Source organism: Engystomops pustulosus, chromosome 10, assembly GCF_040894005.1.
Source record: "Engystomops pustulosus chromosome 10, aEngPut4.maternal, whole genome shotgun sequence".
Taxonomy (NCBI): Eukaryota; Metazoa; Chordata; class Amphibia; order Anura; family Leptodactylidae; genus Engystomops; species Engystomops pustulosus.
Window position 1 is genome coordinate 78,166,849 of NC_092420.1, and position 27,078 is coordinate 78,193,926.

Genomic DNA, 27,078 nt, shown 5'->3' on the forward strand with positions numbered 1-27,078 from the left:
ATTAAAAATTAAGGAAATCATACTGTCAGGATCAGTGGATCCTCTGGACCACCGCGGGAAATGGAATTAGCTGACACCTGGGACCGGAGCCCAAGCAGCACCTGGTTTTCACCAGAGCCCGCCGCAAAGCGGGTTGGACTTGCTGTGGCAGGATACCACCAGGTCGTTTCACAGGTGCGACCAGCCCGCGGTGGCAGCCGAGGTCAAGGTACCTTAGCGGATGACAATCTCGTAGACAGGTCCAGGCACAGGGTCAGGGCAGGTGGCAGAGATGCAAGTCCAAGTCCGTGGTCAGCAACGGGAGGTCCAGGCAGGTGGGAGCGGGAACACTGGCACACGGAACACAGCAACACGGAGGAACTCGGGTAACACGGCAACACAGGACTCAGGAGCGGGAACACACAGGAATACACGGGAACACAGAGGAACGCAGGAATACACAGGAACGCAGGAATAATCGCTTGGAAGCTTTCTCTTAGGCAATGAGGCACAAAGATCCGGCAAGGGTTACAGGAAGAGGCAGGCTTATGTAGAATTGGGCAATATGGCCAGCGCCAATTAATGGCGCGCTGGCCCTTTAAATTTGGAGAAGGTGCCGCGCGCGCGGGTGAGATGCGCTGGCAGTGCGCTGGCGGGGGCAGGGCAGCACGGGTGAGCACCACCAGTGACACATACCAATTTCATGGACAACTAGAGCCACATCAGTTCGTAACAAATAGATTAAGACCTAAACCGAATGTTTTGAAATACAGATAGTCCCCGGGTTATGTACAAGATAGGTTGTTCAGGTTTGTTCTTAAGTCAAATTGGTATGTTTTATAATTGTAGGCCCTGACAAACTTTTTCTTTTGGATTTAACTTTTTTTTTTGCTGTAATGGGACCAAGGATTATCAATAAAGCTTCATTACTGACACCTTACTGCTGATTATTACAGCCTGGGAGTAAAGTAAAGCATTCAGAGACCTTCATTCGAGGTCACAGTGGCTAGAGAGTACCGTCTGTAACTAGGGGTCATCTGTAAGTAGTTGTCCTTAAGTGGGGGTCTGAGAACCTTCTACAAAGCAAATCCTGGATGTTTTACTCGTCTCTAATTACAGGTACCCCAGCTGACATTCCCATTCCCATGAACCCTTGCTTTGGCTAAACATATACAATATGTGCTCTGATTGCAGAATAATTAAACTCAACCCTTCTGTATCACTTAAAGGTAGCTGTTATTCTACTCAGTTAATATGATATACATCACAAATTTAGTGCTTAACAACTAATAAATGTTAAAATTATCAGCTGGAGGTAACGTAATGATCTCATATAAAGTATTGGATACAGATTACAGGACACAGGTGCCATGAGGTCTCCTGCCATGCACGATGAGGAAACCTGAGCAACAGTACACTAGGTCCGCAGCCCAGCGTGACATGGACCAATGAAATATGGATAAATGAGGGGCATATCGGAGTACAGTCACATGACCACTTAAACTCCACTTATGATTGGCTAATAGGCACAGGCCTCCAGGCCCAAATACCCCCGAGGATGCCACAATAGGCAGTAAAACTAGGTGGCTTCCATAGGTTTTAATACAGGAGGGGATGACTGTGTGTGAATACAATGTTGAGCTGTTGATGTTGAGCTAGTTAGATATACTACAGAATCAGCTAATTAGATGAGATAGTCAAAACTAGTGTAGATGCTAATATGAAGAGATGGATTAAACATTGATGGAGACAATAAGGGGAGAAACCCTGTAAAATAGCCCTACTCTAGAATAGGGAAGATGAATATACACAACCCAGTAAGAATTACTAATTGTTGTCCTGTAATCTGTATACAATCTGACAATCTTGATCTGACAATAACTTACCTATCCAACTATCACACATCAGTTACCCCCCAGCTGATAATTGTAACATTTATCGGTTGTTAAGCACTAAAATTGGGATGTATATAATTTTAACCAAGTACCGTATATACTCGTGTGTAAGCCGAGTTTTTCAGCACAAAAAATGTGCTGAAAAAACGTCCCCTCGGCTTATACACGAGTCTATTACAAAAAAATTACCCACCTAAAAAAAAAATAAACTTAAATACTCACCCTCCGATGTCAGCGTGGCTCCCCGATGTCGGCGCGACTTACCGATGTCCCCGATGTCAGCGCGTCCCGTCTTCTTTCTTCTCCGCAGCTCCTCTTCTCTCTTCTATGTTCCGGCATGGAGGCGGCCATGGTTTCTTAGTGGCCGCGCATGCTATGACGTCAGCAGCGGCCGCGTCATAGTATGCGCCTGCTAGAAGAAGAGATGGCCGCGTCCATGCCGGAAGAATGAAGAGGAGCCGCGGAGAAGACAGAAGACGGGACGCGCTGACATCGGGAACATCGGTAAGTCGCGCCGACATCGGGGAGCCGGGCTAACATCGGAGGGTGAGTATATAAGTTTATTTTTTTAAGGGCCGTGGGGGCAGGCTGGCTGTATACTACTAGGGGCTGCTGTATACTTCTAGGGGCTGCTGTATACTATTACGGGCTTGCTGTATACTATTAGGGGCTTGCTGTATGCTACTAGGGGCTTGCTGTATGCTACTAGGGGCTTGCTGTATGCTACTAGGGGCTTGCTGTATACTACTAGGGGGCTGCTGTATACTACTAGGGGGCTGCTGTATACTACTGGGGGCTGGCAGGCTGTATACTACTGGGGGCTGGCAGGCTGTATACTACTGGGGGGGTTTGACCAATGCATTTCCCACCCTCGGCTTATACTCGAGTCAGTAGTTTTTCCCAGTTTTGGTGGTAAAATTACGGGTCTCGGCTTATACTCGGGTCGGCTTATACTCGAGTATATACGGTAGAATAAAAGTTACATATTAGTGATACAAAAGCGTTAAATTTACCATCATCTGCATTTCTCAGCCATGTAAATAAATTACCAATACACAAACGACAATTCCCCAATCACGAATATGGCCACCCCTTGCAAAATTTGAATGGCCACCTCTTATTGGCCACCTAATATTGTAGACAAAATCATTTTAGATTATAATACTGTAGACATATTTTTGGATTTTTTTGCTGAGTTTTTCATGTGTGTTTTAAGGATATTTCTGGAATATTCCCTGCCCCCCCCCCCTTTCCATGGTAATTACGAACGATGAGTTGGCTGTCCCATGTGATTCTTTCCACCAATGTCCATTGGAGTTCACAAATACAACCGAGACTGGCTGCTGCATTCCTATAGACATAAATGGAGAAAGTATGTGTGTGCAATATCCTTTCCATACTTAGTACCTGCAGAAAGGAATCTAGAAACCAGTTTCAGAAAACAGTCGGTGATACAGATTTGTTCTGTGCATTTGAAAACACTGGAGAAACTCTAGGGACTGGTATACACCACGCACACCATGGTGGTTACAATTCAAGAATTTACACTAAGAATGGTAACATAAATTGAAGTTCCCGCTTTCTTCTCAAAAAGAATCCTACCTTAACCCTGTAATCCAACCTGATCCAGAACCCCAAACCCATACCTGAGTCTGAATCTAGCCTGAAGACTGAACTGAGCTTGTTCCCTGATTATATTGAGTCTCTATATTTATTTATCTGTCTGTCTCTCTGTTCATCTTACTTCTGTTCTGAGCACATATTTAGAACAGGGATTGTCGGCCAGTAGTCCCTACTACCAGGGTTTGAAAGGCCATTAGGTAGGAAATTGGGGTTAAAGATTTAGGGCCTTTCTCATTCCTTGACAGATATATGTACATATTTAATATTTGTATTATTTTGAATAACATTCCTGCTATATTGACAGTTTTTTGAAAATTCGAGATTCTTAGTGCACACAGTACTGTAATAACTCATGTAGTCCATTAGCTAAAGACACTTATTAGATGGGACGCCGCACAATAAGAGATACCACTCCTACGCCTAGGCATAGTAGCAAATGTTATGTGTAGTCATTTTAAGAAAATCCAGGACATAGTAATCACAATAAATCAAATATCAAAATTATCATTCTCTAAAATATACTGAATGTGAATACAATAGTCTAGAAACTTGTATAAACAGAAGCAAAACAGAGCTTACCAAATTATTAGTCTCCATCTGTTCCCTAATGCTTGTTATCATACATTTGGTCGGTTAGAGGGGTAAAGGAAACAGATGGTGGGGAGTATCAGGAGTGATGGTATAGGACTAAACATAGGTTAACTGTAGTCTGTTACCATAGAGACACATAGGTCAGTGCAGGGGCTGTCTGCACAAAATGGATGGTAAATTTATTTTTTTAGTAAGACTAATTGCAAAATGACTTTGTTTGTCCCCAGCCTTTACAATAATCATGTTGGATACAATATCTACACTTGTTCCATGTATTAGTTTTAATAGTGTGGAATTCACAGCTGCCTCCTATGTGAAGGACGGATTACAAGTGTTGATATCCACCAATTGCTCCAATTAATTCTTGCGAACAGGCTGTATCACATAACAGGACATGAGTGGGCGAGGTTTAGAAATGTGCAGAAACAAATACAAAAAATACATTTTGCAGGTGACAAATTATATGATATGCGAGAGCGGGAACATCAATCCTGAACGATGCAAACGTCTTTAATTGCTTGTAAAGAAATATTATGTAAAAAAAAAAAAAAGAATCAACAACATTCTAAAGAAGATCTACATAATAGAGCACATTTACTTACCCGGCCGCTGGAGATCCCCGAAAGTGCATTGTCCGACGATTAAGATCGTGCGCCCGATATCCTGCATGTGTCGCTTTCCCGCTCAGGTCCGACGGAGTTCACCTTCTTCCCCCCGGTGCATGTAAGTGCTTTGGATGTGACACAATTTGAATATTAAATCCCGCGCTCAGTCCGAATCAGTCGGATTGTCCGGCGGCCTAGCCCCCTGATTTCTGTCACATTTGCACCAAAATCCGATCAAGTGCGACACAATCCCCTTCCAAATCCCTGTCACAGCGGCGCAAATCCGGAAAACCATGAACAGTCCTCTCATGAGCAGCACTCATCTCTCCTCTCTCTTGGGTGTGGCTGTATGCTCGTCCGGGCTATGGCCCAGGTGAGCATACGTTAGTGTGCAAGGGGCCTAACTCTGAACCCACTTTCAGGAGCAACTACTAATATGAAGGCGTTTTAATACATATCTAACTCATCCCCAAAGCCCAGCATGCAAGGTAAGACCTGGATCAGAAGGATCTGATCACTGGGACTCCCCCAAATCAGAGTGGACAAAGCACTCTCCAGCAGTCTAAAATCAATGCATAGAGTGTGCAACCATTAGGGCATGTGAGACACCCTTGATTTAGTGGGGTCTTAGAACCTTAACCCTAACCAATCTACAACTTATTCCATATCCACAACTGTTTTTGTGGGAGATTTCTTTAACTGGAGATTTCCCAACAGGGCAAGACATGTAATAATCAAACTTCTTTGAGGCAGGTTTTTTATGTCCTGAAATATTTTTATAACTGCTCATGAACCTTTCCCTCTCTTACAAGATCACGATGTTGTAACTGCTGTCACAGTGTCAAAGCTTCTCAGGTTTACACCTTGTTGAGGCTGTACAGTAGAGACCATCATGTCTACTTACTCATTCATTTCTATATCAGGCAAACTCTCATGGCAATGATTGTGGGGGGATGTGGAGCGGCTGGAGACTAGAAAAAGTTCTCAGGAACCAGGAAAGCAATGGATGAACCAGAGAAGCTTATGGAGACATTTCCGCCAAAGGTTCAGGCACATCATGACCATGGTGCTGCTGAATTGCAACCCAGAGAGACTCATTCACCAAGTCATGGCTAAAAATAGTAAGAACATGTCTCTATCTTTATTAGGATAGACAGAAATGGTCCCTGGCCCACTTTATCCATCCTAATCCCAACATTGCAGGTGGCCAAAGTGGGACACAATAGACTTGATAAATGAAGGGCCCACATTTCCACAGCTGCAAGTCCTCTCGTGGCCACATCATCTTTCAGAAGTCTATAAACCGCAAACTAGACAAAACTGGAACTGTCGGAATATAAGAATCCTATAAAATACTTCTTTGCAGATCTAAGATGGATCCTTTTTAATATTTTAAACATTTTATTATATGAAACTTTATGAAAAGCTCTTCCCAATGAATTTTTATCATGACTAGTTACAGCAGAGTTTGCTTTTTTAATACTATCTATGTTAAATGTCTTACAAATTTGGCTGTAGGGCCCAACTAGTCAACCAAAGAAACAGGTGATCCTCTGGTAGGCTCTTGTTCTGATACAGTAATGAAATCAATCACAATTAGGTTTGTAGGGTCAACAGCTTAGATGAGATAAGATTTGCTAAGCTAAAGCTTATCCCAATTTTTATAAAAATTAGGTCTGGTCCAAATATTTTGGATCTGAAGCAATCTTGCTCCGGGTTTCTTGGAAAATGATATATAACCCCCTCTACACCTGTACCTCTTATCTCGTTTAGGAAATTTTTAATTATTTTTTTTATTTTTCTCTCACCTATCTCAACCCCAAATTATGAAATGAATGACAAAACTATCCTGCACCATTTCATAATATTTGTCTGAAGCAAAGTAGAAAAGATTTGGATTCATATAATCTGTCGAATCGAATCTACGAACCAACAAATAGATCCGCTCATCTCTAATAATGTCCAGTAGAGGATAACCCTTCTTACTGAATATGCCTCTGTTATTGGCCTATTTTTAATAATTTCATTTTATGTGTAATATTTGTGATTGTTAAAAGTTTTGGTCGCAAGATCTTTCCTTCTCGATATTTTCTACTCCAACCTTCTAGAACTAAACATGAAGAATGAGGACTCGTAGTCAATTTAACACTTGCTAATCTTTGAGAAGAGCTAAGCAGAGCTGACCAGTGTGACTATCACAGGGTTACCTTCACTAGTTGTCTAGGAGAACAATAAAGTGAACTGTTATTTCCTTGCCTTAGTAAGATGGCTCTGTTCATTCTATCCCAGGCTATACAAAAAAGTGGACAAGTTAGTGAAAGAAAAACAGTTTACTAAACTTAGATTTTTCTTAGCTCTGATGGCCACATCTTGCTGTAGTAGATCAGCACATGTATATGTACTGAATTTATATATACTTGTAATTGTTGGTACTTACGGATTTTTCACAAATGAAAAAGTTGCATGATCAAATTTCATCATTATGACTGAAGTCATCTATAGGATAATATGACCTACTAAATATACACATCTAAATACACACATGAACATTGACCTTGGATATCAGACTGAATACCTCTAAATTCTTAGAATATTAGTGTGTGTGTAATGTGGCATAAGGTTAAAGATGACCAAACCCCATTTTGATTGGACTGGATGACTGGATCTAGTGTAAAATTTGCTTATTTAGGACACAATTAAGAAAGGATGGCTGTTAGATTTTCCCATTTTTGACGCCAGGTTCAGAGGAGATTTGTCTGGCCACAGTCTATTTCTCTTCACATTTGCATGTGTTTCTGGAGGGTTAGCGGCAGGAAGATTTGGGAAGGAATCATTTTGGGAATAGGATGAATTACACTAGTCAAATAATCCCGGATGATAATGGAACACTTGCCACAACCAATAGACATTGACCATGGTCATGAGATCAGTAATGGTCAGATGAAGAATGAAGGTTCTGAAATAAGTATATTTATAGTTATTATTATTAGTCCTGTTAATGATATCCAGACAATTTATCAATGGATGAGATAATGACAGTACCAGGAGTACTCTATGTGACCTCCTAGAAGAGACGTGCCATGAAGAACAATGAACTTGTATTTCAGCCTTCTCGTGCCCTCCGTTCCCTTCATTCTGTAGTAATAGATGCCGTAGGTCTCAGAACGCTTAACAAGCCCTACTACTGCACGTTACATCTATGACAAGCTGACGAAGCCTCTTTACCTCGTATGCACAGGTTTGTACAGTATATGCAAAGTCCTCTTGTCACTATGATTCATCTGCATAGCTGAACCGAAGACAATGGTATAGCATTAGATTAAGAAACCAGGCAACCTTTAGACTAAGGCTATAATTTAGTGTCCTTATAGGGTGAGGAATGAAACTACAGCTTTCTGCAATTAGATTTTTCCATATATAGGCGGTCCCACTCTTAAAGGGGTATTCCGGGAATATGAATGTCTGATACAAAAACCCATTAAGATATAAATAAGCAAATATTATAAAACTCAATGTGATTAGTCACAAAATGGAGCTTAAATAGTTTGATTTTATGATTTACTACATTTTATGGCCTCTCTAAAGTATGTGGAGTTATCACCAAGATGGCCGCCACTGGAAACTACAAGTCCCATGATCAGTAATTCCTCCTCCCTCTTATGCTATGCTCCCAGTGATGGTGTAAAAGACTGTCCTGTTCTATTACTATAGTAATGATGTGTAACTGTCATCATCTCACTGAGATGACGTCTCACCACAACACTGGCCATGGTGTATGCACTGCAACCAACCGACTATGGCCAAACATAGTGGTGATCACATGACCTTCCCAGATGCAGGACATGTGATATGGACATGTGACCAGCGGCCATCTTCTGTCCTGTGTCTGCTCCGCACAGAGGAAATTAAAGGACTGATTAAAGGGTCAGTAGCATTGTATGTCCACAGCATTTTTCTGCTAAGGGGAGCACAATTTTAAATAACAACTAATTACATATTAGGGTACAGTTTAAAGATACATTTGTATATGAATTATGCTGATTCCTGGAATACCCCTTTAAGTACTTAACTGTAACACCTAACTTACATACAACCCCTTATTACAAATGGACCTCTGGATATTGGTAACGTACTGTAATTTAGCCTTAGGCTACAATGATCAGCTGAAACAGTTATCACAGGTGTCTGTTATAAAGCTTTAGTGTTAATCCTGGTTCTTATGTCAATCCAACATTTTAAAAATCCAATTGTCACAGGGACCAAAAAAATTTGACTGAGGTTACAATTATAAACTATACAATTCCAACTTACATACAAATTCAACTTAAAAACAAACCTACCGAACCTATACTGTACATAACCCGGGGACTGCCTGTATGTATAAAATGCAGATTTAAAGAGGTTCTTCATTGTGCATAAAATGTTTCTCTTAGCTATCAATCAGGACAGAGCTGCAATTTTTTGAATGCAACCCTATATTGGTTTCCAAAAGGAGTGCTTAGGTTATAAGATATTCAGGTTGAGACCCAGGACACCCTTTAAGTTCTGAAACAAAAGGGAAAATTACGTATCTGAATACCCCAGAAAGTAATGGGTGAGGGGGTCTATCTTTCAGGCTTTGTCTGGAACATGGCTGCCATATTGAATGAGGGCCGCGTTTTTACAATTGAAGGTGGTTATGTTTTTAACAATAAGAATATTTGCAATATTCACTGTGGCTTGAAAGTTATCAACAGAGAAAGTTGTAATGCTCCCTGTAATGCACAGTGACGTGAAGTGTTGTCCATGGTGCTGAACCCATAGCTGAAGGCGCCCGGACCAATCATTATGGACCCACAGGAGAATCTGTGGAGAATATTACAGATCTGATCACGGAAATCGATTTCGGAGTTTACTGAGTGTTGCATGGACTGGCGGTTAGGACACAGGTATTAGTTCTTTATTATCAGACACCAATTAGGAACAGTAGTAAAAGAACCCTTCAATCCCAGAAGACCCCTTTAAAGCTCTTCTTAAAGCCATTTACCACCACTTCGCATTGACTGGATAAACTCCTGCAGTCAACCAGCTCCCAGGCCATCATCGGTCATTCACCACTGGGTGTTACCTTTCCTATAGTGTCTCCCACCAAACTCAGCAATCGTCCAATCAGTGGTAAAAGTACAGAAAGATAGCAAGATAAGTTCTTTAGGTTTGTTCTTAAGCTGAATTTGTATGTAAGTCAGAACTGGTATATTTTAGAATTATAACTCCAGACAACATTTTTTTTTCTTCCGAGTGAGAATTGGATTTTTACAAAAGTTTGTGCTGTCATGGGAATTAGGATTGTCAATAAAGCTTCATTACAGAAACCTTACAGCTGATCATTGCAGCCTGGGACTAAAGTAACATCCAGAGAGCTTCACCAGAGGTCACACATCGGGTCCATCTGTAAGTAGGGGTCATCTGAAAGTTGGATGTCCTTAAGTCAGAGATGGCCTGTACTTCAAATTGAATATTAGTGGCAAGTAGTGTCCGCCTACTCACACCTGTTCACACATGGTGAGCATTTAATTCCTGTTCACATGGTGCGGTCTTGCATGGCGTGTGCTGCCTCTGTGGTGCGGTGCTGGTGGGGACCCAGGGCCCAGAGCCACAAAAGCTATGCCTGCCAGTACGGGTTCTGGGGGCGGGGGGGAGGCAACTGGGTCTTAATCCCTGCTAGTGCCGTGTTGCAGCGGCAGTGGATGCCATGTGATACCACATCTAATAGCTTAGGGACCCACTAGAACAAGGTCACCGTGAAGTGGTTAGTGGGCTTATACAATTTGATCAAAATGTAACTTAGAACCTCGAGTTTTGTAAATGTGGCAAAAGATCATTGTATAATGAATGTGTGGATGTGCCGGCAGAATAAGTGTTACTGTGGTAAAACGTCTTGCCCAATGTGTGTTACCGGTCCGGTGGCTCCGGTGCCCATCCAATGTCACCGCAGGTGTTGGTGTCGGCTGAGCTGCTCCTTGTCTTTGTGCTTACGCACCGCCTAATTTTATCACCTAGTCTTTCTATGAGAAAGAAAGAGTCTTGCTGTGAAAAGAGAAAAATGGGTGTAACACTGTGATTATCCCTTTTTCAATTTATTATGAGTGCGGAGAGATGAAATGGATATCATGATAAAATTGTATTAGACCGCCGGTGAACGGAGACATTTCACAATTCACAAAATTCTTTAGTGGAGAAGTAGCTTTTTAGCTCTTTCTGGAGGAGTGAATAAAATAGATAATGTGCCGCACAAATTGTTCACCACGTAACTGCATTGATGAACTGCGGATGAGTTTGCTCTACGCTTCATGCCTTTCAAGGTTTACAGTAAGGGCTCGGAGTATGGCACTAGTTTTATTGTTACAAATATTGTTGCCGTGGCCAACGGTTCAGTAGACAGGTTTTTGGGAGCTTATGCGTACTTATGGGTTACTTACAAATGTTATGGGTGCAGTAGAAGCCTCTCACAATCCTTGGCACTCTAGTGGCATTTATAGGTGTAGGTCAGGCACTTTAGAAGATGCACAGGCATATAATGTCCACTTTTGGGGCCCCCACATAGTTGACTGTCTCTTCATTTGACACCCCCAGCCTGTATAATAACCCCCTTTCTGTGGCAACTCACATTGTATGGTGATCCCTTCATATGCCCCCACCATATAATTGCCAACCCCCCAAATAAATTAACATCCCCAGTTGATCACATCTAAAATACCCCCTAATGTGATCAACCAACAAAAAAATTCCCCCCTTAGCCCTCTCACGTATAATGTCCCCCATCATTTTAGCCATCACTTAAACTTTCTCCCTTTTCTGTAGCTCCCACCTATAGCTTCTCACTTATAATGCCCCCTTTGTGTATGGTCCCTTATTTACTTGTTATAAATGGTCCTCTGGGGGCAGATAGAGATGAGACCTGAAACATATTTTCCACTTTCAGAGTGGGGAGGACCCTGCGATTCTGGACTGCCCAACTGAATCCAGGATGATTGGGGGGTATGCAGTAGGGGGGTCCCAATCACATAGGGGGAGATTATTGTGTCGGCCTTTAGACCAGTGCAGAGTAACTAGAAAGGGCTCTGCTGTGCTGGATTAACGTTCTTACAAAAAATGTTATTAATATGACACACATATTGCGAAAACAATTGTGAAAATAAACATGCAGTGCGCAGAACTACATGGAAGAACATTGAATAGTGAGACGGATGAGACACGTCTGTGAAAAAACATAGAAGTGCATGAAGCCTTAGGCCACATTTTGATGGCTGTGTGCTCCCGGGCCAAGACCCTGGTGAAGCACACAGCTGGGAGGGGGAGGGAGGAGGGGGTGAGACCTCCTCACCCCTTCCCTCTCCATAGAAAGATGAGTAGCCAGCTTGGTTGCAGTGCTGTGGACATAACGGGGTGCCATATACCTCAATGGAGGCCGTGATCTGACCACAAATTTTGCACACAGATCATGTCCCCCTAAAACTTTACACTGGCTAGTACTGTGCACCTCCTATTAAGCCCTATTCACATGCCCATAATTGTGGCTGTGATCTGGCAGCACAAATTGGTCACAATAGAAATCTATGGCACCCAGTCACGTTGCGGTGAGCACATGGCATCTTGCTCGCGGCTGCTTGGCTTTCGGAGAGTAGAGGGGTGAGGAGTGCTCTTTCCCCCTCCATTCCCCACATGATCCTGTGCTACGCCGGGATCTAGTTTGAGCACATGGGTGTATGAATGAGGCCTAAGTTGGTCTAGGTGCTGTGCCACAATATTGGATTTTCTGGTGTGCAGGCTATTTCTGACCACACCCCCTTTTTACAGATGCCACACCCCTTTTTCAGACAACTTGGGGAAAAAAATTGTCCTAAACCCTCCATAAATCTGGCTCATGGCATTTCAGATGCAAATTACTCCAATATTCTTCTGTAGACAGATTAATTCATCTCTGTATAGTCTAGATGCAGTGCCACATATTGAAAGGGTGGGACTTGAAGTTTTTGAAGGAATGTTCAGTAGTAAAATATCTTCTACGCACCCATCAGCCATCACCAGCTACTATCCTGCTAGCACCAGTGCATAAGAATACTCGATCATAAAATGGCATGTGGTCTTCTATGGTGGATTGTTGTGAGCATGCTCTGTGATATACACAGATATCACTATGGGGGAGTGTTGTGAGCATGCTCTGTGACATACACAGATATCACTATGGGGGGGAGCTGAGTAATCCTTCTTCCAACTTCAGTTTCAGAATTGAATTGTTTCCGTACCATTCGTACCTTACCATTGAACTCCTTCCTTAAAGGGGTTTTCCCACTAAACAAATTAATAGGGCCTTACTTGCTGATCGGTGGGGGTCTCAGATCACAAGAACCCCTCGCTGCTCCCTGACATGAGCAGAGCAGAAAGACGCACGTGTCTCGACTGTCTTATTCATCTCTATGGAGCTGATGGAGATTGCTGAGTACGGTGCTCGTCAATCTACGCCAGCTCCATAAAGATGAATGGGCCAGGTGCTCCGTTCATCTCTGGGAGCAAAGAGGGGTCTGATGGCGACACCCCATTAGAGCCCCTGTTCTTGTGATCTGTAGGGGGTCTCATCACTGAGACACCCGCTTATCTGAAAGTTAGACCCTATCCTGTGGATAGGGCCTAAACTGTTTCATGGGAAAAACCCTTTTACACATCATGAGATGCGAATATTGTACATTTGGCACATGCTAAAAAGTGATTTTTCAAAGCATGAAGCTTTCATCACTCCAGACCCCCCCCCCCCCCCCCTTCCCAAAGGGGGGCTCCAGACAAGATGTTATTTCTTTCTATTCTTGTAAGAAGATCGGCAATAAAACTGCATAGAATTTAGATTTATTCTAAAAATGTGATGTTAAAATAGGGGAAGGTCACTTTAAAATCTCATTCTAAATAAGAAAGTAACATTCTGCTATAAGAATAAGACATTCTACAATGGGATAGTTTTAGTAGAAGGTCTACAAGTGCACAAGATGATTTCGGAGAGGGGGCCCTCGCAGTAGATACAACTGACCTTGCAGAGTTAGACATTGCCCTTAATACCAGATCATGAGATATGAGAATTTCACGGACTTGGATCTAGGTAAAGAGATACTGAAGGGTTACTTTACATGAGAGGCAGAGTTCTCAGGTTGGGTGAAATTGCTATAATCTGTCATTTACAATAGCTGTCAGTCTTTCGCATGACATGACCTGATCCAATCTATCATCTACCAATTTGCAATGGTCTAAAATAAGATTGTGCCATTGATTTGCAATGCTCCATCCTGCCGGAGCCATGACTTACGTGAAGAAATATTCTTTAAGAATGTGCAATCAATATGAATAATAGCAAACATAGCGGCTGTATACAGTATCTGGAGACATATGTTTATTTAAAGGGGAAAAGACACTTGAAAAATATTATTGGATATTTTCCATAATGGAATTTTAATGTTTCATATTACTATTCAAATGAATACAAATCTTATGTATCCTGTCTGCTTTTGGATTAAGATTATTTTACATATATATATATATATATATATATATATATATATATATATATTCACCGGAGGTCAACAATTAGGTCACTTGCTTTTTTTCAGAAATAATGTAATCTACATTAGTAGGTTTCTTTGTAAGGGGTTCACCATGACCCGTACAGTGCTCTACAAAATTACCAAAGTGTCAACATAAAATATTAATTTTGCAAAAAACATGATGATCATAATGAGAGAACAGCAATGACTGTAGCACAAAGAAAGATTATAATTAGATTTTCTGAAGGTCACAACAGTCACAAATTAGTAGGAACTGCACAGTCCTTTGCAGGGTCGGCTCCAGGTTTCGGTAGGCCCCTGGGTGACAGAGCCTCATAAGGCCCCTTTACAGTAAACTCACGTGGCAGAGACCCCCACAGATCACAAAAACGAGGCCGCACATGACCGTTCTTGTCCGTTAATCTCTATGGAGCTGACTGAGATATTGGAGCGCAGTGTTCGACAGTTTCCGTCAGCTCCATAGAGATAAATGGAGCAGAACGGTCAGGTGCGGCCATCTGCTCCATTAGTCTGAAGGAGCGACGAGGGGTCCGACGGAGGTACGTGAGACCCCATCGGACCCCTTGTTTTCGTGATCTGTGGGGGTCTCAGAACTGAGACCCCCACTGATCAGCAAGTTAGGTCCTATCCTGTGGCAGCTATATGGACGACTTTTGGAGGCAGCTGTGGCGATGACGTGTGGAGGTAGCAATGGAGACAACGTGTGGAGGCAGCTAAAAAGACGACATGTGGAGGCTGTTATGGAGACAATTTAATTTGGATAGTGCCTGTATGTGGCAGTCCAAAAAAGTTTTCAAACCAGAGGAATAGGTAGGTGGTCCTCCAGAAAAATTAAATAAATTGAGTTCCTGTATGTGGCAGTCCAAAAAAATTTTCAAACCAGAGGAGCAGGTAGGTGGTCCTCCAGAAAAATTAAATAGATTGAGTGCCTGTATGTGGCACTCCCAAAAATTGCTTAAAACAGAGGAATGGGTAGGTGGCCCTCCAGAAAAATTAAATACATAGAGTACTATAGCTAGAGCCAGTTGGCCCTGGCAAAAAATAGCCAGTTTCCTCTGCTTTAGTGTACAAAGAGGAGGAGAAGGAGGACAATGAGGAGGAGTAGTGCATACATTATTCAGGTTGAGCTTCTTTCACCTGGTGGAGAATGAAAATCCAGAGAAATCCAGGCTTTATTCATCTTAAGCGTCAGCCTGTCAGCGCTGTCAGTCGACAGTCATGTACGCTTATCGGTGATGATGCCACCAGCTGCACTGAAAACCCGCTCGGACAACACGCTACCGACAGGGCAGGCAAGAACCTCCAAGGCGTACAGCGCCAGTTCGTGTCACATGTCCAGCTTTGAAACCCAGTAGTTGTAGGGAGCTGTGTGATCATTTAGGACGATGGTATGGTCAGCTACGTACTCCCTCACCATCTTTCTTTAAAGATTAGCCCTACTCTGCCGAGACTGGGGACAGGTGACAGTGTCTTGCTGGGGTGACATAAAACTGGCAAAGGCCTTGTAAAGCGTACCCCTGCCAGTGTTGGACAAGCTGCCTGCTCGCCTACTCTCCCTCGCTACTTGTCCCGCCGAAGTAAGCCCTCTGCCGCTAGCGCTGTCAGAAGGGAAATACTGTTTCAGCTTGTGCACCAGGGCCTGCTGGTATTCATGCATTCTCACACTCCTTTCCTCTCCAGGGATGAGAGTGGAAAGATTTTGCTTGTACCGTGGGTCCAGGAGAGTGAATACCCAGTAATCGGTACTGGAATCAATTCTTTGAACGCGAGGGTCACGGGATAGGCAGCCTAGCATGAAATCTGCCATATCTGCCAAATCTGCCAGTCCCAACGCGCAAGAATTCACTCCCCTCACTGGCCTGACTGCCCATTTCCTCCTCCTCCAACTCCTCCAACTCCTCTTCTTCTGCCCATACATGCTGAACAGTGAAGGACTGAACAATGGTCCCCTCTTCTGTCTCGCCAACATTCTCCTCCTCTTCCTCCTCATCCTCCTCCACCTCCTCCGATATGCGCTGAGAAACAGACCTAAGGGTGCTTTGGCTATCAACAAGGGAATCTTCTTCCCCCGTCTCTTGTGACGAGCGCAAAGCTTCCGACTTCATGCTGACCAGAGAGTTTTTCAACAGGCCAAGCAGCGGGATGGTGAGGCTGATGATGGCGGCATCGCCACTGACCATCTGTGTTGACTCCTCAAAGTTACTCAGCACCTGACAGATATCAGACATCCACGTCCACTCCTCATTGTAGACTTGAGGAAGCTGACTGACCTGACTACCAGTTCTGGTGGAAGTTGACATCTGGCAGTCTACAATCGCTCTGCGCTGCTGGTAAACTCTGGATAACATGGTTAATGTTGAATTCCACCTCGTGGGCACGTCGCACAACAGTCGGTGAGCGGGCAGTTGGAGGCGGCGCTGCGCTGCCCTGAGAGTGGCAGCATCTGTGCTGGACTTCCTGAAATGTGCACAGATGCGGCGCACCTTTGTGAGCAAATCAGACAGATTGGAGTATGTCTTGAGGAAACGCTGAACTATCAGATTTAACACATGTGTCAGTCTGCCGAGTTGCAGAGCCGCCACCAGGTTACGGCCGTTGTCACACACAACCATGCCTGGCTTCAGGTTCAGCGGTGCCAGCCACAGATCAGTCTGCGCCGTAATGCCCTGTAATAGTTCTTGGGCGGTGTGCCTTTTATCGCCTAGGCTCAGCAGTTTGAGCACCGCCTGCTGTCGCTTAGCGACGGCACTGCTGCTGTGCCTAGAGCTAGCGACTGATGGCGCCATGCCCACGGATGGTAGTTCGGAGGAGGAGGTGGAGGAGGGGTGGGAGGAGGAGGAGGCATAGTAGGCCTGAAAGACCTGGACCGAGGTAGGCCCCGCAATCCTCAGCGTCGGCAGTATATGACCAGCCGCAGGGTCAGACTCGGTCTCAGCCTCCACCAAGTTAACCCAATGTGCCGTCAGCGATATATAGTGGCCCTGCCCGGCAGCACTCGTCCACGTGTCCGTGGTCAGGTGGACCTTGTCAGAAACGGCGTTGGTCAGGGCACGGATGATGTTGTCTGACACGTGCTGGTGTAGGGCTGGGACGGCACATCGGGAAAAGTAGTGGCGGCTGGGGACCGAATACCGAGGGGCGGCCGCCGCCATGAGGTTGCGAAAGGCCTCGGTCTCTACTAGCCTATAGGGCAGCATCTCCAGGCTAAGCAATCTGGAGATGTGGACATTAAGGGCTTGGGCGTGCGGGTGGGTTGCACTATATTTCCTTTTCCGCTCCAGCGTCTGGGGTATGGAGAGCTGAACGCCGGTGGATGCTGTGGAGGATCGTGGAGGCGACAATGGGGTTTTTGTGCCAGGGTCCTGGGCAGGGGGCTGACTATCAGCTGACACAGGGGAAGGAGCAGTGGTGTGCACGGCCGGAGGTGAACGGGCTTGGTGCCACTGAGTGGGGTGTTTAGCATTCATATGCCTGCGCATACTGGTGGTAGTTAAGCTAGTAGTGGTGGAACCCCTGCTGATCCTGGTTTGGCAAAGGTTGCACACCACAGTCCGTTGGTCATCCGGTGTTTCCTTAAAGAACCTCCAGACTTCTGAAAATCTAGCCCTCGCCGCGGGAGCCCTCGCCACGGGAGCTTCACTACGTGACACATTTGGCGCTGATGCACCAGCTCTGGCCCTGCCTCTCCGTCTGGCCCCACCACTGCCTCTTCCAACCTGTTCTGGTCGAGGACTCTCCTCCGTCTCAGAAGCACTGTGTTCACCCGGCCTCTCAACCCAGCTTGGGTCTGTCACCTCATCATCCTCCGATCCCTCAGTCTGCTCCCCCCTCGGACTTCCTGCCCTGACAACAACTTCACCACTGTCTGACAACCGTGTCTCCTCATCGTCCGACACCTCTTTACACACTTCTTCCACTACGTCAAGAAGGTCATCATCACCCACAGACTGCGACTGGTGGAAAACCTGGGCATCGGAAAATTGCTCAGCAGCAACCAGACAAGTGGTTTGTGACTGTGGTAAGGGTCCAGAAAACAGTTCCTCAGAGTATGCCGGTTCAAATGCCAAATTTTCCTGGGAGGGGTCAGACTGGGGGGGGGGGAGGAGGCTGAGGTGCAGCAGCTGGAGGAGTGTCGATTTCAGTGACATGGGTGGACTGCGTGGAAGACTGACTGGTGGACAAATTGCTCGAAGCATTGTCGGCAATCCACGACATCACCTGTTCGCACTGTTCTGGCCTCAACAGTGCTCTACCACGAGCCAGTGCTCCCAGTAACTTCAGACATGAACCTAGGGAGTGTAGCTCTGCGGCGTTCCCCTGCTCCCTCATCAGCAGGTGGTGTCTCACCCCGCCCAGGACCACGGCCTCTGACCCCTGCAGTAGTTGGACGCCCACGTCCCCGCCCTCGTCCTCTACCCCTAGCCCTCGGGTTAAACATTTTGAAAATGAAAGTTATAACTTTAATTTTTTTTTTACCTTTTTTTTGTGTTTTTTTTTTTTGTGTGTTTTTTAGTTTTTAAAACCAAACGATGCTATCCTATTGCTATGGCTATTTTCTAGCCAACTATGAAAGCACACTGCTATGCCAGATGAGATGACGCTGAGTTATGAAAAAATAAAATAAAAAGAAACTGGCAGACTGTGCCTAATTGAAATCAAACTCCTAATAAATTGTCCCACTTCGGTCTTTGCGATGGATATGTGCGTCACTAAGCGCTAAACACAACGGTCGCAAGTCTCACTGCAAATTCCTCACAATATGGTAGTAGATGCACTACAGCAAGGCCAGCCACCAGCAGCTCAACCAGGAATAAAATATATAACGCTATTGTAGGCCTAAGTAAGCCGTTTGGATTCTCCTATGGCTATTTTCTAGCCAAGTATGAAAGCACACTGCTATGCCAGATGAGATGACGCTGAGATATGAAAAAATAAACGTAAAATAAAAAGGAAATGGCAGACTGTGGCTAATTGAAATCCAACCCCTAATAAATTTTCCCACTTCGGTCTTTGCAATGGATATGTGCGTCACTAAGCGCTAAACACAAAGGTCGCAAGTCTCACTACAAATTCCTCACAATTTGGTAGTAGATGCACTGCAGCAACGACAGCCACCAGCAGATCAACCAGAAATAAAATATATATAACGCTATTGTAGGCGTAAGTAAGCCGTTTGGATTCTCCTATGGCTATTTTCTAGCCAAGTATGAAAGCACACTGATGAGATGACGCTGAGTTATGAAAAAATAAACCTAAAATAAAAAGAAACTGCCAGACTGTGCCTAATTGAAATCCAACCCCTAATAAATTGTCCCACTTTGGTGTTTGCGGTGGATATGTGTGTCACTAAGAGCTAAACACAACGGTAGCAAGTCCCCCTGCAAATTCCTCACAATATGGTACTAGCTGCAAATAAAAAAAAAAAAAGTATAACGTTATTGTAGCCCTAAGAAGGGCTGTTGGGTTCTTGTAGAATCACTCCTGCCTAACACTATTCTAATAGAACACCCTAACGCTTTCCCTGACCAGCAGCAGCTCTCTCCCTAGCGGCATCCAGACACAGAATGATCCGAGCAGCGCGGGCAGCGGCTAGTCTATTCCAGGGTCACCTGATCTGGCCAGCCAACCACTGCTATCGACGTGTAAGGGTACCACGTCATGCTGGGTGGAGTGCAGAGTCTCCTGGCTTGTGATTGGCTCTGTTTCTGGCCGCCAAAAAGCAAAACGGCAGGAGCTGCCATTTTCTCGAGCGGGCGAAGTATTCGTCCGAGCAACGAGCAGTTTCGAGTACGCTAATGCTCGAACGAGCATCAAGCTCGGACGAGTATGTTCGCTCATCTCTAGAAGCATTGTTTGTTTTTCAACTTTTTTTTTTTTTTAATATTTGTATTTATTTTTACTGTAAATAGTTAATAGCTAATTCAGAAGGAGGTATAAGTAAAAATGAGTTTAGTACTTCTAAGACCTATCCTTTATTTGACCAGAATATCAGAAGCACAACATTCATGGAGTATATTCATGCAAATATTAAAATAAATATAATTATTCAATATTCAAATGATGCTGCCATACTAAGTCCACTACCACTGAATGCTGAGTCAATACTATGACAGTACAGTGACTGATAAAACTATATAGAAAAACAATACCTCCATAGAGTGACCATGTATGTGGACCTGTGGCACTATAGAAGTGGCCCAGAAATGTCTCAAGACAGAACTGGCACCTATTAAGCAATACTATGCTTTACCATCCTACATAAGCAGAACTTCTCTAAATTGTGGCATTTCGGGTCACAGCAGTAAATCTGGATTCAGCATCTGGACGTGGCAGAAGGTCATCCAAAAAGTAACAAGCCGGGTCATTTTCACCTTGGCTTGCCCGATTGCAGATGTCTTTCCAATGCAACACTTACGATCATGGACAACCTCCCTGTGTTTTGTATATAAACAATGCAAAACTTGTGGAGCTTTTTACCTGTTGCGAGCCAGGAAGGAACGCACCTGTGATATGGGAAGCCCTTCCCTCTCTTTGTGTAAACGTGGACTATGTCATACACCTCCTTCAGTATGTGTTCTGGGAAACTGTACTGTCACTATGTTTATACTTCCTCATCTCGGAGCAGCTACAAAGAGATTAGAAGCCTGGTATTACTGCTCCACTTAAAGGGATTATCCACTTTCCACAAAGTTAATATTTTTATTATATATATATATATATATATATATATATATATATATGTATATATATATATATATATATATATATGTATATATATATACACACAATATTTCGATATTCCTACTCACAAATCCCCATAATTTTCTAGATCTCTATTTGCAGAATTTAACAGGATGCTTAATTGCTTATTTTAACAGGTGCCCGCAGGGTGCGCCAAATACATGAAGACCGTGCTCCGGTCCTCTTGGATCTGGCGCACTCTGCAGGATAGCGAGGCACTATGTGCAGTTTGATGCAGTATTAGTAGATGTGGGCCAAAGTATCTAATGGAGTATCATATGATAACACATGCATTCCATATCAAAGGGCCATCGGAGAGAGAATTTACTGCCATACCTCCTGTACATGGCTTTGACATGAATACAGCCTTAAAGGGGTATTCCCATTTTAGCAAATTAAAGTTAATATTTTTATGATAAAAAGTTATACAATTTTCCAATATACTTTTTGTATCAAATCCTCACAGTTTTCTAAATTCTACAGTTTGCTCTCATTCTATAAAACTCTTCGATGTTTACTTCCAGTGGACAGAAATCTGACCATGGTCACACAGGTGCATGGCTCGTTATATCACAGAGAGTAATCAGAGCTGTGTGATATAATGAGCTGTGCTCCTGTGTGACCATGGTCAGATTTCTGTCCACTGGTAATAAACATAGAATTTTTCTATAGACTAACAGCAAGCAGAGATCTAGAAAATCGTGATGTATTGCTACAAAAAGTAGATTGGAAAATTGTATAACTTTTTATAATACAAACAATAACATTAATTTGCTGTAATGGGAACACCCCTTTAAAGGGGTTATCCGGGTTTAAAAAATTTTTTATGTCCGGGCTGGGGAGGTATATTTAAACATAATAAACATGTACTTACCTCCTCCGGTGCTGCCGATGTCCCGAGCCGCGGCCCGTCTTCTCCGTGCGCCGGTTTCATTACACCGGCGCACAGGGAGCTTCCTGCCGCTTACAACTCTGAGAGATAGGGACGGATGGGAGGAGCCGTCCACATCGCGGACCGGAAGCTCCCTGTGCGCGGCTTCCGTGCCCCTGTTTGTTTAAAGGGGCACGGATCGAAGTGACCGCGGCGCGGGACATCGGCGGCGCCGGAGGAGGTAAGTCCATGTTTATTATGTTTAACTATCCCTCCCCAGCCCGGCCATAAAAAAAAAATTAAACCCGGATAACCCCTTTAAGGTATTTCTGTGCAAACGATCTACAAATTGTTCATCTTGAGCAACAGTGAAGACCAGGTTGGAGAAGAAGTACAGACATTTGACTGTCTTTTTTTCTCTACATGTTCCTTATTTTCTTTCAGAAAGGAAGTGTTAAATGTGTTAAAACTCAATTGTTCCAAATCACTTCTGTGCAGACTGAGGTATGGAACATAACAAAGCCATGATGGACACCACACACTTTCTTCTGAAATGGATTGTTTTCTCAATTTCAGCATGTACTTTTTGTCAGTGCATCCTAAGGCAGAAATGTCAGGTGCTGGAAAGGAAATATTACTCTGCAGTCATGGATCTAAATTTCGATATGTGCTTGGAATTTGAAGAGATGAATTTTACAATTGGGGTGAATTGTGACATGGTAGGAGATCTCAGAATGTCACTTAGGGAGGTCCCATCGGACACAGACTGGCTTTGTCTAACAAACTGCCAACAAGTTACAATAGAAGCGAACTCCTTCTCTAACTTCAAAAGCTTAAGAGCACTTAGAATTCATGGCAATTTTATGACTCCAGCTAAAGCTTTCCAAGGTCTTCCTCAGCTGTCTATACTATGGATATGTTTAGAAACTAAAGAGAGTAATATAACGCTTCTTGAAGATACATTTTATGGACTGAATGCTCTGCAAGAACTGAAATTATCAGGCATGAGTATATCAAATATGAATTCTTCCATTTTTAAGCATTTGGAATTCCTAACACACCTCATTCTGCAATCTAACCATATCACTTCACTAAGGTCGGTACTGCTGATGTTGAAGGAGTTCAAAAATTTACAAAAACTCTCAGTAATTGACAATGATATCTACATATTAAGGGAATCTGACTGTGTAACTTCTCAACGTCCTTCAACCAATGGCAGATTTATAGACTTTAACATCAGTTACCTGGATCTGACCCGAAATTTGTTAACAAAATCTGAAACAAATGGTCTGTGCAACTTTCCTCACCTGAATTTCTTTAGTTTCGAAAAGAGTGGAATGAATATTGAAGATATCCTGATATCTGGCATTAAAACAATTAACACCATCATTGCAACAGGGAGTTCTTTTTATTCATTTGAAATCTGCAAGTTTTCTTCTTTCTTCAAAGTCAGGGAACTGTTGCTGCAAGAAAGTAACATACATCAATTTAGCACCTCCAAAGGTTCATGCAATGAGTTGAAGAAGTTAGACTTTTCCATTAATCATTTAGAGGCAATTCACTTAGGTCAAATGAAATATCTTAATAAGTTATTAGAACTTGATTTAAAAAATAACAAAATATCATATGTAAAAATTTGCGGGAATGACTCCACCATAGAAATGGATTTGCGCTCCCTGAAGTTATCCATGAATTTTTTAACAAGGCTTAAAAATCTGCAATTTTCCTGTCTCAAAAATCTTCTTTTCTTGGCCTTAGATAATAACAGAATTAACTTCATTGAAGATTCTGCGTTTGATGGTCTGTATGAGCTGCAAGTTTTGGATTTACAATATAACAACATATTTATTATAGGGGAGTTTACATTTCAGAACTTGGTTTCGGTGACACATTTAAATTTATATGAAAATGTCATTGATCAAATTGATGGGAATGCTTTTACTTCCTTAAAATTTCTTCAAGACTTAAAGTTGACTTATCAAGACCCGCTCGATATATACTGGTTGCATTCACTTGGATATTTAATTCAGTATTTGTCCTTAAAATTAATAGATTTGCATTTAGTAAATGAGCTTTTTGAATTTCAATGGTTAGAATATTTGGAATTAAATACAAATTACATATTGTTAGACTGTGAACATCTAGTGTTCAAGAAAGCTAAGGAGTTGTACTTAAAAAATGTACATACATTTCAGTGTATTGATAGTCTAGATGTATATAATTATCCTATAATGAATTTTACAAATCTGGAAAAACTTCACTATTCTCCCGATCCTAATTTTCTCACAGATCTCTCTCTTAATGACAGCATGAAATACTTAACAAAGTTAAACTTCCTTCATCTGAAGGACATAGACAAACTGGTAAAATCTGGACAGATAAATAGTCATGAGTTATTTCATGGATTATTTCACCTTAAAGTTTTGCATTTAGAAAATTCGGGAATTGACCAATTCGATTCTGAAGATATTTTCCGAGATTTAATGGAGCTGGAATTTCTAGTCATTGAAAACCAAATCATGCAAGAGGTGAAGGGAAATGTTTTTGCAGGAATTCCAAAATTAAAGTATGTTTACTTTTTGGAAACCAGTTTTCCTTGCAATTGTGAATTTATGGAGCTACTGACGTGGCTCGAAGGTGGAACATCCGTGTCAATTATTAATTTCCACAAACAGAATTGTTATGTATATAACATTGAGATGAATTTTGTGTCCTTCCTACAGAACAATTGTCATGATAATCTGGATTTTCTAATGTTTATATTGACTTTTGTCTTTACTCTGCTGTTTATGTCCATCTCCGTCTTCTATGAAAGTATCTGGTGGTATATTCTATACACATCGTACACCATCAAGTGTTGGCTGAGAAACAGACATAGAGAAAGAGGTCACTATGAGTACGATGCATTTGTTTCATATAATACCTACAATGAACAGTGGGTAACAGAGCAGCTGCTTCTTAACCTGGAAGAAAACGGTCCCCCATTCTTTAAAGTGTGTATCCACAACCGAGATTTCGAGGTTGGTAGAGATATAATAGAGAACATTATGGACAGTATATACAGCAGTCGGTGGACAATCTGTGTTATCAGTCACAGTTACCTTCAGAGTCACTGGTGTTCACTGGAGATGCGGATGGCTACATACAGGCTTGTCGAAGAGAGTAATGATTCCCTCATCCTGATATTCCTGGAAAACATTCCTAGGGAAGAACTTCAATATTACCACAAGCTCATAAAGATTCTAGACAAGAAAACCTACCTGAAATGGCCAGAAGATGAAGATGAGAAGCAGATGTTTTGGGCCAGACTCCGCAATGTTATTAGTAATGATGGAAGAAAGCAAAGATTACAAGAGTAATAGCAGAGACCACTCTCTGCTGCCTATCACTGAACACAAGTACTTCTTTCTATAAGCTTACTCACCACTCCGTTGACACTTAGAACTTTTTGCTTAAAGGACACCTGTCATCAGGTCTGTGTCACTAGTCCTGTCACTTCTACCTGTTGGAGCAACTCACAAGGATCCCATCCCAGCCTTTATCTAGTTATTTCATACATTAATCATTATAAAATCATCATTTCTTTATTATGTAAATGAGTCTGGTCACATGGTCAGAGGCAGTGATGTCACCCCTGTTACCCCTCACCTCTCCTCCCCCTGCTCATGTCTGTGTGTAATGTATAGTAAAGCATGGCTAGTGTGTGTGCTGCATCTGCTGACATGCTGCATCTTCCTAATACACATGAGAGACACAGACATCAGCTACACAAGTACCTGACATGTTCTGCTATACACATGGCTGCCTGGAGCTGTTGAATCTCTCCTATACACACACAGGCTGCAGGGGGTGTGGCCACCAGCACCAGGAAGCACATCATTATACAGCCTCACACCACTATACAGCCTGTCAGTCTTGCACTGGGGGTGTGGCTGTGCCTCCCACTCATGAATAGAGTGGACAGCTTGAATATGCTAATGCTTCATTGGACATTTCACAGGTCATTTGCATACAGCTTTAGGACCTCATTGCTTAGGTTTACAGGCATGTAGAGGGACAATGTAGGGATAGAGGCGATGCTCTCTAATGGCAGTTTATGAAAATATATTTAGTTTAGGGGGTTATTTTGCATGACGGGTTCTCTTTAAAGACTTTGTTTAGATGCAAATATTTCTCAAATATCTAATTCTATGTCTTCTCTTTCTTAAAATAGTAAATAGTTTAAGTGCTTTTTACTGCTTTGTTTTTAATTATTTTAGTTCAGATTCAAATGAATGGATAAACAGATCAACTAAAATTAATGATTATTGAATCATATAATATATAATAATGCGGCAGGTAAAATATCAAATGCCTATGGGTATATATAGATGCAAAAATGGCAAAACTTTGATTTTTTTTCTAGTAATGACTTTTTTTGCATTAGGTTATTTTTACCCTTTTCTTTTATGTTTGTATAATTAATGTTGATTAAATATTCAAAATGATCATAACTTGTTCATATTATCTACTGATTTTGGGGTCATTTTTTATTACTTTACACAGAAAATACTATAAACGATAGAAACCAAGGCAAATATATATGTATATACATCTTAAAATATTTGTGATATACCAGGAAACATACTGTAGATATGAACAAAACTGTTTAAATATTGCAAAAAGTTCGACCTCCGGAAAAAGAACAGGGACAAAAAAGAAGAAACAGAGGAGCTACTGAACCGGCACTCTCCCACTATAGTAACCAATTCACACAGATAAAAAAGGTCACTGCTCAACTCTTCTAAGTCACAATTCACATTCAGTAGGTAATCTCACCACCTTCCCTTCAGTTAGAAATTGAGGATCTCCTAGGTTTTTCCTGCCTTTTTTTCGTTCTCCTGAACACTGGATTCCAATGCACCCCTGAACCACTCCCATGTCCGTGGTGCACTCTTAGTCCTGTGCCAGAAGATAAACGAACAAATAGTGCAGAATCCCAAGGTTCAAGAAGGATATTTTATTCTATATACTCACAAAGTGGAGTTAAAAAGCGCGTAAAAAACGCCAAACACCTCGCCCGGGCAGGAAAAGGCAGGAGAAACCTAGGAAATCCTCAATTTCTAACTGAAGGGAAGGTGGTGAGATTACCTACTGAATGCGAATTGTGACTTAGAAGAGTTGAGCACTGACCTTTTTTATCTCTA

At 42.6% G+C, this 27,078-nt stretch overlaps 1 protein-coding gene across 1 annotated transcript; it reads left to right on the top strand.

Annotated features, from left to right (window-relative positions):
• Positions 1-22,397: 22,397 nt before the first annotated feature.
• On the top strand, positions 22,398-26,444 carry LOC140104291 (toll-like receptor 12). The gene has a single exon (XM_072127769.1). The coding sequence runs from the start codon at positions 22,399-22,401 to the stop codon at positions 25,249-25,251; it is 2,853 nt and encodes a 950-aa protein (XP_071983870.1). The 5' UTR covers position 22,398; the 3' UTR covers positions 25,252-26,444.
• Positions 26,445-27,078: the final 634 nt, after the last annotated feature.